Source organism: Mytilus edulis, chromosome 1 (genome assembly GCF_963676685.1).
Source record: "Mytilus edulis chromosome 1, xbMytEdul2.2, whole genome shotgun sequence".
In the NCBI taxonomy this organism is placed as follows: domain Eukaryota; kingdom Metazoa; phylum Mollusca; class Bivalvia; order Mytilida; family Mytilidae; genus Mytilus; species Mytilus edulis.
In genome coordinates this window covers 67,389,375-67,401,463 of record NC_092344.1, presented here as the reverse complement: position 1 = coordinate 67,401,463, position 12,089 = coordinate 67,389,375, and the positions used below count along the sequence as shown (strand labels likewise).

General features: G+C 30.0%; 1 protein-coding gene across 5 annotated transcripts in view; it reads left to right on the top strand.

Moving 5' to 3' along the window:
• LOC139487784 (ERC protein 2-like) overlaps window positions 1–10,985 on the top strand; it is a 54,155-nt gene extending 43,170 nt beyond the window's left edge. For all 5 annotated transcript variants that reach the window (XM_071272902.1, XM_071272868.1, XM_071272886.1 and 2 more), the window contains 4 exons: window positions 3,694–3,825; window positions 4,774–4,925; window positions 7,027–7,174; window positions 7,794–10,985. In XM_071272902.1, coding sequence (XP_071129003.1) covers window positions 3,694–3,825; window positions 4,774–4,925; window positions 7,027–7,174; window positions 7,794–7,949 — 588 coding nt within the window. In that variant the 3' untranslated portion in view covers window positions 7,950–10,985. The remainder of the gene's footprint in view (window positions 1–3,693; window positions 3,826–4,773; window positions 4,926–7,026; window positions 7,175–7,793) is intronic.
• The last annotated feature ends 1,104 nt before the right edge of the window (window positions 10,986–12,089 follow it).

Below are 12,089 nucleotides of genomic sequence, written 5' to 3'. Positions count from 1 at the left end.
GACGAAATTCGTCATTATCACAATTGTTCCGACATTCATGTAATATATATGCAACTGGACGTACACTAATAATCCCCAAGGGATGTGAATGTTTTCTAGGAAAACTATTGAGCATTAAAGTTTCAAATAATTTTCGGGATTCATTTTCTTTCTTGATATTCAATGACAGCAATTTAAAGATTAAACTGTTTGTCCGCTTTAGGGGTATTCTTGCCAGTTGAACAGACTTATCATTACATTCAAAAATAGGGAAAGATGACATTAAATTCGTTGTCTTTTGTTTTTAAACATCGTTGTCTTTTGTTTTTAAACATCGTTGGTCAAATAGCAGTAAAGTATTATACGTTGTGAGACGAAGACTATTTTAATAAGGACGTTCCCGATTATGAATAAATTTGGTTGACGTTTTTCACACTTGAAAAGAATATCTATTCGTAATTTTTCGATTCCATTCCAAGAAGATCCTTAAATTTCCTGTCAATTTTTTAAAATATCTTTTTTTTCAAATAGCTAAAGTATTCATGCGTTGTGAGATTTAAAATATTTTGATGAGAACATTAAGTAAATGATGTATCAAACGTTCAAGAATACGCATGTAATATGTGTCACTGGATAAAAAAAAAAATCATTCTCAACACCTACTTCCGTATGGGACTTCCCCTTTCAGTGACCTGCAAATTTAACAGATGATACACTTTCTAAGATTTATATGTCCAACAACGACCCACTGCTCTACATGTGTTACTAACAGCCTAAGATAGCAGTTCTTTTGTTAGGTCAATTCTCTTTCGTACAATACCAGAAAACATGGAAAATAAGTTCTTTAAATTTTGACTCTGGAATTAATACCATTTTTTCGTACGAGGAACTTTATTTCTGGCGATGAGCAGACATGGGCGGAAAACAATAAAAAGATAGGTTTATTATTTGTTCATTCATTTAACATGTATAATATGAATATCATTTAGTACACTTCGGTGACAGGTCTATACAAAAGCTGAATATACCATGATGGTTTGATTTCGTCAAAAGATTTAAGAGATCTTACAAATAGACTATCACTTCGATATTGCAAGACACCCATTTATAACTTTGTACTTTTGCATACCAAACTTCCGCAAAAAGATGAGTCCTTTAATTAAATAAGAAGTTGTAGTTTGTTTTCTTGGGAGACACGTACCCAAATGAAGTGGACTTAAGCAGCTATATAAGTCACGGTCTGGTCTTCAACGGTGAACAATAGTAAAAGTATATTGTATAATTCAACTAAATGTGAACATGAAAGAATTAAAGCAGACATATATATTTTATCTATACATATACAAAAGAATATTTTGAGCCTCAAATCTAGCATATGTCTATTTTACAACTATTCTGAGTCTGACGTGTCACTTTCACATTCGTTGAAGCCTTCATAAACACCATCTTGTGACGGAAATGCTTCCCTAATAATGTTAACAACACAAGCTGGAATAGTCACTCTGTTTCTCTTGCCAAGTGGTTGCCCTTTTCTGACCCAACAAACAAACTGACGATAAGCCATTAGTCGGCTTTGGCTGTGAGTTAGTACGTCTGGAGCTCTCCCTCTATGGCGCTTGTACCTCAAAAAAATTATATAGCTGCCTTTTGTCCAATCCCTTTGTTTAAATGTACATTTGATACTTGAACAATAAAATATTTTAAATTGAATATAGCTGGTTTCAAGAACAACTGGTTTCAGGCAAACTGTTCTGAAATCGATATTGTCACTAATGCATTCCCCCAATTCAATATTACCATCAAAGAGAGTAAATTCGTGGCAACAAAGACATTCCGTCAATAACGGCATAACTATGCATTTAGAACACGAACACAAATCTGTTGGTTAAAATGGCGAGGGTTGCTAAGGATATCTTGATTTCGGGAACTTTCTGCAGCTTCCATTTCATGGAGCTCTGCTTCGGTATACTTTGGCTCTTGTGCGTACCCAAATTGACCATACTCGTCAAAGGCTACCTCTCTTGACGGACTGGAACCACTGTTAGTACTATCATTCTCCGAACAAGACATTTTTAGTTATAATTTTATTTTTTGAACCATATATACACTGTCCTATAGAAACAAGCACGCACAAATCATAAGAGAAAAATATGTGAATAAGTTAATTGAATTATCAAAGTTAATATCCTTTGGTCTCGAATGTATGTTAACTAATTAATGTGTTTTTATAGGCTAGCTCAAATCCTCATCCAAATAATATAATCTATATGTAATAATCGTTTCCTACCACACCGAGATTAAATGCCAAGTGGTAGACATATTTTAGGTACTAATTAAGTAATTAAATGAACAATAGATAACAATAATTAATCATTAATGTGCAAAGATTTAAAAACAAAAGTATTTTTCTTTATTCGTACATATTATATTCCGCTTCGGTAGAGTTATCTTCAGATAGTTTCAGATATTAATTAATACATGGGTTTCAAAAGTCTAAATGTAAGTGTTCTCGTACATTTTTTGGCCTGATAAAGACAATCAAAATGTTTTGGTTAAGCTATTTCTAATTTCTAAGTTCCCCTTTTTATGAGACATAAATCAAGGACAAGAGGTGTATATCATTTCATTCTGACACATGAATTAAGTTTCCCGTCTTTAACCGAAAATTGTTTATTTCTTAGTAAATTAATTTATTTGAATTCAAATAAATAATAGCACCAAATACAATTAAATAATTCCACGGCGATCTATTTTCATTTGTCACCAACTAGAATATGTAGTTTAAATGTGTGTATTAAATGCTCCCTTGTTTTATAACCCACTAATCCCAATAGACAGTCACACCTGGCAAGGTGTGCCCTAGAGGCGTGGTTAAATACCGAAGTGCAAATAACAATTTACCTTTCAACAAGCCATCTACGAGTATTGCCACAAAACCGTGAATACACACATCGTATAAACCTAGTCATAGCAGAGACAGTAAAAGGTCAATAAGAGTACATTAACATATTGTCTTTACAGATTATTGTACTTTAATTTGTTCACCTTATCAGTCCGAAAATGCATTAATCAAAAATAACTTTATAACTTTTTGTGTTGTCTAAAAAATTAGTTCGGATATGTACGTTTAACATAGAAAATTTATCTCATGAATATGTGCATTGGATGTCTGTGCGTTTTATCTTCTTATTATCGGCTGGTTATTAGATGAAGCATAAGTCATCGGCGCGCTTTCGATTACGTTAAAATATCATTAAAAACCAAGACTTTTATTGATTGTATTTTAAATCCCGGCATGCAAAAACCAGGAGAAAACGTCACGACCTACAGGAAGTTGTTAATATTTTTTCATTAATTATTGAATTTCTCCTTTATTGCTGCACATATAGCGATAAAACTTTGTGAATATATATATTATGTCATAATGAACATATTTAAACCATAAGTAAAAAATCGCGAATTTTCCCTTTAAAGAAAACAGAATTGAATGATCCATTCAGACCCTCTTAAATGAGAAGACTTTTTTGATTGAAATACAAACCTCCTGTTTCTCTATCATAACTGGTAATTTTACTTACTTATCTTGAAACATTAGGTATCACAAAAGAAAATATATAGGTTTTACATGTTATACATTGTTATTGCAATTCAGTCAAATTCAGGAAAGTGTTTCATAATGCAGATTTATTTTACAATGATACAATTTAACTTTAGGATCATATGAAATCTAAGAATGATAGAATAGAGGAATTAGAGGAAGCTCTAAAAGAAAGTGTGAAAATAACAGCTGAAAGAGAAATGGTGATGGTGGACTTACAAACACAACTAGAAGAGGCTGAGAGAAAGGTAGGTGTACATGTAGAATTGTAAAATAGAATGAATTAGTAGTCTTTAAAATACTCATAAGCCTTAGAGACCAAGTTGTAAGATAAAAAAAACTGATATAGAGTGGATTTACTTACAACAGCTTCCATTATGAACAGCAATAATCAGTAAATTATAGGGAAAAAATGTCTTCCTAACCAAGCTAATTTTCTGTTTGTGAAAAGAGACACTGTTACTATCACTATAACAAGCATATGTGTCATTTTCTAAGAGTAAAAAAATGAAAACAACATGTTATAAATTTCGCTATTCTGGATTTAACTTCATCAGGAACACTCAAAGCCTTCATATTTGAAAGTCAAGGATGTATAAGAACAGAAACAATTCAAGAGTTATATAACCAAAAAAGATAAAAAAAAAAAAAAAAAAAAAATAGCTTTTTGTTTGACTTGTGTATTTCACTTACATGAAGTGATGTTTTATCAAGATGGTCAAATTGAAAAAACAAAGAAAAAGAGCATTGATCCTGTAAAATGTTGTACTTAGTATTTTCTGAGATTTATGTCTTTATTAACATCCACCCAAAACTTTTCAAAAACATATTTTGAACAAAGAAATAAGAGTAGGTTTGGTTATTAAGTTCAATGTTTAAGCCAAAAATGAATTAAGTTGATGAAAAGACATGTGTGGAAGTTAAAGAGAATTTTTGTTGTCATAGTTATATTCTGAAGCACTGATTTTTGCATCTTAAAAAGGTTCAAAAAAGAGATTGTTGCAAATTTCACAAAACTCGTACTAATTTCAACCAAATTAATGCCTAGGAAACTGAGTGCAATCATCGACAATCTAAATAATTGTGTCAGATTTTGAAATACCATTACAAAGATTATGCCAAAATTTTTTTTTTTGTCAAATTCTTGTATTATTTTGAAGTCATGACACATTTTTATTCAAAAATACATATTGTAGGTCGATGAATATACTATGGATCTAGTCAAGGCAAAGTCTGAGAACTCAGGAAAAGTGGAAAAAATGACAAAAATTATGGAAGATAAAGATATCAAGTTAAAAAAATTACATGCAGAAAGACATAAACATCTGGAAGAAGTATTTGAAATGAAGTAAGTCATTCAAATATACTGCACTATGGAAATATTTTTTATCACAATATTGCGAATTACAAGACACTTGTTGAATTTAAATTTGACACAGAAAAATTAAAATATTATGTATCAATAAACAAGTCATAAGTAGATGTTAAATGGATGTTAGAAATGTGTCAAATCAAAATCATTAAAGTGTTGTAAAATTAATAATGATTTTATGGAAACAAAATTAATAATGATTTTATTGAAACAAAATTAATAATGATTTTATTGAAACAAAATTAATAATGATTTTATTGAAACATACTCCAAAATATTGAACAGAAACTCGTACTTAATCATCCTCATTATTTAGGGGCATAACTCTTCAACCTTTAAACTTTTAAAAATTTCAAAGAGTGGAAACATATGTTTTTACAAACCGTTATATACATGATATACCGATACATCAAATTGGATCATTATAATGGAATGTTTTGTTTTAAAAAATTTCCTGCCTATACTGTTGACAAAAAACTTCAAAGAGCTTTCATATGTAATTTAACGTAAACATGTCTACATGATTGCGGGAATACTTTATACAGTAGACTCCACCTAATCGGATATCGGTTAATCGAATATATCGGCTATTGTAATATTATTTCAAAACACCGAACCATTCCCTATTCATTTCAGTCAAAATACATCGGATAATCGAATATCGGTTATTAGAATATATCGGGTAATTGGATAGGAATATTCGTGGAAAATGTGTGAAAACCATGTACAATCGAATATTTTGAAATAATTTCATATTTTTTTTGACAGGAAATGAAGCCGGAAGTTACGCCATTACGAAGTTTAAGAAAACTTCAGTACAGAAATGTTTCATTTTATTAATAAAAACGATCTTTCATAGTCAAATAAAACATATTTTTTCTTATTGTCTTGTTTATTTTATGAATTTGATATTATATTCTGCCCAAGATGTGTTTGTTATGTGTTTATCCAAATGTGATCGTTATCATTTACTTCACAAACAATGACACGACAGAAATGATAAACTGTGCGTGATGTTCATCAATGTTTATTAAATATGAATGAAATGTACCTCTTTCTCAACAATTTATTAAAATATATATAGAAGTCCCGTGTAAAAACAAGGAATCGTGTGTCAAAAGCATGTCCCAGGTGAAATAGAATTATGTAACTTGTACACACGTACGCCATTTTCCTAATTTACATAATATTCAGCCTTTTATTTTGAACCACGACAGATAAGATAGAAAAGCAAAATTAATTTTACTCATCTTGATGCCCAATTTTATAATCATAAACATAGTTGTATTACTTGAAATTGGAAATGGATTTCATAAATAAAAAACTGTAGAAAATTAGATCCGAGTACGATTACAGTTAGAAGTTTATAGTCGGCATGAATTCGTAGCTATTAATAGAATTTACCTGTGGTCTACTTCCGAGAATTCATAGCTATTTTTAGCTTTTACCTGTTTTAACAAACAAATGAAACAAATCACGGAAAAACAACAAGTCACATTATTTAAATGGTACATATTTTATTCAGATAATCAACACATAATTAATAATTAATAATCAATAGACTGACAGATAAACAAAATACATTATTATCAACTGATCGATCTGTTACTCAATCAACCGAATTGTCCGAACTTGTACCTGAAAAAACAATGAGATTAGTTACAAATTTCCATTAATAAAGCAGCTATAATAGCTATTGGTATTTTAGGGTTGTGTCTGTCAATTTTGAAAAAAAACTTGGAGGAATATACGTTCATCGGCTAATTGAATATATTGGACAATCGGATATTTTTAGCTGACATTTTGGGTATCCGATTGGCCGGAGTCTACTGTACTCGGAATTTGATTTGTACATTAGTTATTCCAAAATATAGATAGAAGACAACAATACAAGATTGATTAATGTGATTCTCTATATATTTTAGAAAAATATTACAACCCAATTATTGAAAAGTCCAAACTGTCCTATTTTACATATTTATAAAAGCTTCATATTAAATATATAAATGTACAGTATGTTAAGTGTTCACTGCTATTTTAAAAGGTTTAGATCTAAGTAGTAATATTATTTTTTTAGACAAGAGGCTATTCTTGCTGCCATGAGTGAAAAAGATGCCAACATTGCACTGTTAGAAATGACCAGTTCTAAAAAACAGAACTATAAAGAAGAAATAGAGAAACTTAATAATGATAAAGAAAAGTTACAACAACAGCTAAGTGATGTGGTAAGGAGGCTTTATAAAAGACCCAAAAGTTTCAATGATGAGAATAAACTTATCATGGATACAGACGTTTTCTGTATTGAGGTTGTGTTTAGTCTACTATATAGAAAGTAAATGGTTGCATATTTTAATTTAGACCTAAAGTATTTGAATAACAAGATAAATGCCAGTCATTTAATTTAATATAATAGTAGTAAAATGAGAACTCTTGAGAGTAAGGGTCAAGGGTTAAAATACAGGTCAAACCAAAGATTTGCTGCTTTTCTGCAAATCAGTTTACTGTGGATTCAATGTTATTTGTTGGATACAAATTTTAGTTGGTTTTGTTGGTACAGTTGAACCACAAATTCAAATGTTCTTTAGGTTTTGTATGCATAGATTGGCAAAACCACAAAATCAAAATATTTATGAAATTGCAAGCCTAAGTGACAGGTCTTCCTGAGGAATTTGTGATTTAGATTAAATCTCCCACACAGACTATCTGTCTAATACAAAGAAGGGTGTTTTCAAGTCTTATCAACATGAACTTTTCTGGAATATGCATGTAATATATGCTGCTTGACATGAAGAAGTTGGAAAATTTAATTTTTTTTTCTTCAAATATTTGTGTTTCTAATTTCAGACTCATAATAGAATGAAATTAATTCAGAAACAAGAAAGAAGAGAAGAAAGAAAGAAGTCATCACTACCTCGTAAAAAGAGAGAGAGTCCCCTGGAGGCTCCTGAATCTCAACCAGAACAAGAGCAGCCTCCTATGACAGAACAGACTGATTCTTGACATCTCTAGTCTCCATAGATTTTGTTTTAAATTTATGTCGCCATCAGTATTAACATGTATGACGGGTCAGAAATATCCATGCATGTAACAAAAAGAAAAAAAGAATGATTATTTCTTTCTATGGAAGGAGAAACTTTTACAATTTAAGTTGTTCTGAAATCTTTATAAATTATATATTCTAATACGAAATGATCTTATCTTTAATTTATAGGCTTTAAATTTCTTTGAAAAAATACATAAATGAACAGATAAAAAAAGTATCCTGTATAAAAGGACCAGACTTTAAAAATGTTTTGAACCTCAAAATCAAGACAAAATTTTAACAATACCAAATAAGGGGGAACAATTACCTATAGATAATACTCACAAATTTTTAACTTTCTTACTTTCTGCAGCAGTAAAAAGAAATGAATCTTTTTACGTGTAAGAATAATGTGTAGCTTGTTGCAAACATATTAAGAATGAAACATTTGCCATCAAAGTTTATTATTTCCTTCTGTGTAATATTATACAGTATGAAAAGACACTTTGAGGTTGCATTTTCAATGTGAAACTAAACACTTTATTAAACAATTTTAAATAGTACTTATGATGCATTTCTCAAGCATATGTCCAGTGATGATGATGTGAGCTATTTTACTGATATTTTTTTGTATAAAGTACAACTTTTTGTATAAACTACATTGTGATAAACTGTGTCTGTGATTGTTCATTAAGGTTGTATATATATATAAGTAAAGGATTTTTTTATTCAGAAATTAATTTGGTCGATGTTTTGGTGTTTTAATTGAATATTTTATGAGAAACATATTTGTTAAGATTTAGTGTTCATGAATTACTTTTTTTGAAGAGGAATGTCCTAACATTTTTTCCCTGATGGCATTTTATACTTTGAATTTATGTTGTAATTAAACTAGCTATTTCCAAAAATATCAAACAGTAAAAAAATAAATCTGAAATATAAATTTTGCAAATTTTTCTATTGTTTAGTAATCTAAAGTTCAATTTAATAATGAAAATTTTCAATTTGTTCTATAAGAAGATATGTTTCATTAAGACCAGAACTTCTGATTTTTATACCAGTACATACTTATTAGTCCTCATAGCTTAAGTTCTACATAGTGGAAGCCCTAACAACTAGAACTGATGAATTTAGGGTCCAATGGTTGTAATTGGAGTGCTACTGCGTCATGTAAATAATGTAGAAGGTTATGAGATTCTTTCCTGTGCCAATTAGTTGTATAGTTACATTAATACTTTTATAATTAGTCAAAAACTCTGCACTTCAATCAAAGAAATGGGTCAAATTTTACAAAAACAAAAAAAAATTCTGGTAGAAGTATTTTGAGTACCTAAGATTTATTAAAGTATTCATAATGTCAAGTTGAATTCAAGTTTTCCAAAATTATTAGATGAATTAAGCTTAGGCAAATTTTTACATGTTATCTTTATTTTTGCAATAAGAATAAGAACTTTTCATACTAAAGCATTATATTGAGGAATTATGAGATTAATAGACTATGTATGACTTGAGCAAGTTAAAATTCTGCAATCATTTCTATAAAATGACATACTACAAACTCAAATTATAATTTTTGAGATTTTTTGTTATGTATTTGGTTTTTTTTGTCTCCAAAAAAAGAGTAGATTAATTGTAGAATGAATTAGTACATGGAAAGCTACAGGAACAAGATGTTTATTTCTTGTTTCATTTTAATAAAATGTGCAATATATTAGATACAAGCATTTATAATTCATTTATAATTCATTTGTCATCATTTCATTCAAACTAATATCATAGTGATGGAAGATTGTGTTCTGGTAAATATTTTTAATGATAAGACTATAATTTAGCTGTAGTTGTCTTGAAGATTTGAAGGATGCAATATTTACCTCAATAGAATTACTTGTATGGAATTATATAGTAAAAGTGGATGAAAATGAGTGGGTATTTTCTGGGCAAATAAACCTAATTTGACATTTGTCATTTGCTCATTAAAATTGCCAATGTAAAAGTATACTCCTTTTAAATAGATATTTTTGTTCGTTTTAGAAATTTTTATTTTATACTTTTTTAAATTTTGATTTTAGGGACTGTAAATTACATGCTTTTTTGTAGCTTACATGATATTTAGGAAATTTTGTATGATTTGACATACATATCTTTGTTATAGATTTCCCATATGGTATTACTATATAATTAAAATGTATTTCCTCTTAACATCAGCATTATCAGAGTCTGAAGAAATTATGTGCTTTCATCATGCACGCATCTAAACGTAAAACAAACAAAAAACGGCTTTTGATACAAACACTTGTTTGTAAAGGCAGTTTTCAGCAATGTATATATATATTTTTAAATATTCAAGGCTATGCCATTAAAATAAGGTATCAAGGAAACCACTTTAAATTTGCCTCCTGTGGTTGTATCAAAAGTTACTTCCCAGTATCAATGCAAAATTGAAATTTCTTCTTGACGTTACCTTTTCCCAGTTAATCAGATTTCCTCAAAAGCTTTATTGAAAAGCCCTTTACTATAATTAGATGAATTGAGAACATTGAATATATCTTATAAAAAAGGATTTGAACAATACCTCAGAAAAGCACAATCACATGACACTTGCTTGTTATAATAACTGAAATAATTGTACATAAAGAAATGTGCGAGTTGAGGTAAATATTCTACCCCTATAAAATTTGACTATTTAATAAATAATGAGGGAGACTAAGACCAACAAATCTCTAAAAAAAATACTTGTAAATACATTACCTTAACTGATAAGATCATAATAATTGGAGAAAGTGTTGGTGTTTGAAAGATAAATGTTTCTATGAATGTGAAATTGGTGATTGAACCATATATACTTAGCCTCCCTAAATGTAAGGATGAAATCCATTTATATAGCTGAAAGACTGCCGTTGTAAAACATTTGTATGAGGTGCTCATATTTATTTTTTGTTCTATGTCGCAGTTATTACTCTAGCACTGTCATGTTATAATATGCATGTAAAAAAATAATAAAAAATACAGACATAGTTATTTCTTATCATTTCTGAATGTTAAAAGGTAGATTTGTATGCTTTAAAAGATAGTCTAGGTATTTACTTTGTCACAGAAAAGTTTTGCATTTTGGAGGGATAACATTTTTATCTCACCTGGCCCGAAGGGCCAAGTGAGCTTTTCTCATCACTTGGCGTCCGGCGTCCGTCGTCCGTCGTCGTTCGTCGTTAGCTTTTACAAAAACCTTCTCCTCTGAAACTACTGGGCCAATTTTTACCAAACTTGGCCAAAATCATTATTAGGGTATCTAGTTTAAAAATTGTGTCCGGTGACCCGGCCAACCAACCAAGATGGCCGCCATGGCTAAAAATAGAACATAGGGGTAAAATGCAGTTTTTGGCTTATAACTCAAAAACCAAAGCATTTAGAGCAAATCTGACATGGTGTAAAATTGTTAATCAGGTCAAGATCTATCTGCCCTGAAATTTTTAGATGAGTCGGACAACCCGTTGATAGGTTGCTGCCCCTGAATTGGTAATTTTATGGAAATTTTGCTCTTTTTGGTTATTATCTTGAATATTATCATAGATAGAGATAAACTGTAAACAGCAAAAATGTTCAGTAAAGTAAGATCTACAAATAAGTCAACAGGACCAAAATGGTCTGTTGACCCCTTTAGAAGTTATTGCCCTTTATAGTCAATTTTTAACCATTTTTCGTAAATCTTAGGTCATCTTTTACAAAAATCTTCTCCTCTGAAACTACTGGGCCAAATTAAACCAAACTTAACCACAATCATCATTGGGGTATCTAGTTAAAAAAATGTGTCCGGTGACCTGGCCAGCCAACCAAGATGGCCGCCATGGCTAAAAATAGAACATAGGGGTAAAATGCAGTTTTTGGCTTATAACTCTGAAACCGCAGCCTTTAGAGCAAATTTGACAGGTGTAAAATTGTTTATCAGGTCAAGATCTATCTGCCCTGAAATTTTCAGATGAATCGGACAACCTGTTGTTGGGTTGCTGCCCCTGAATTGGTAATTTTAAGGAAATTTTGCTGTTTTTGGTTATTATCTTGAATATTATTATAGATAGAGATAAACTGTAAACATCAATAATGTTAAGCAAAGTAAGATTTAC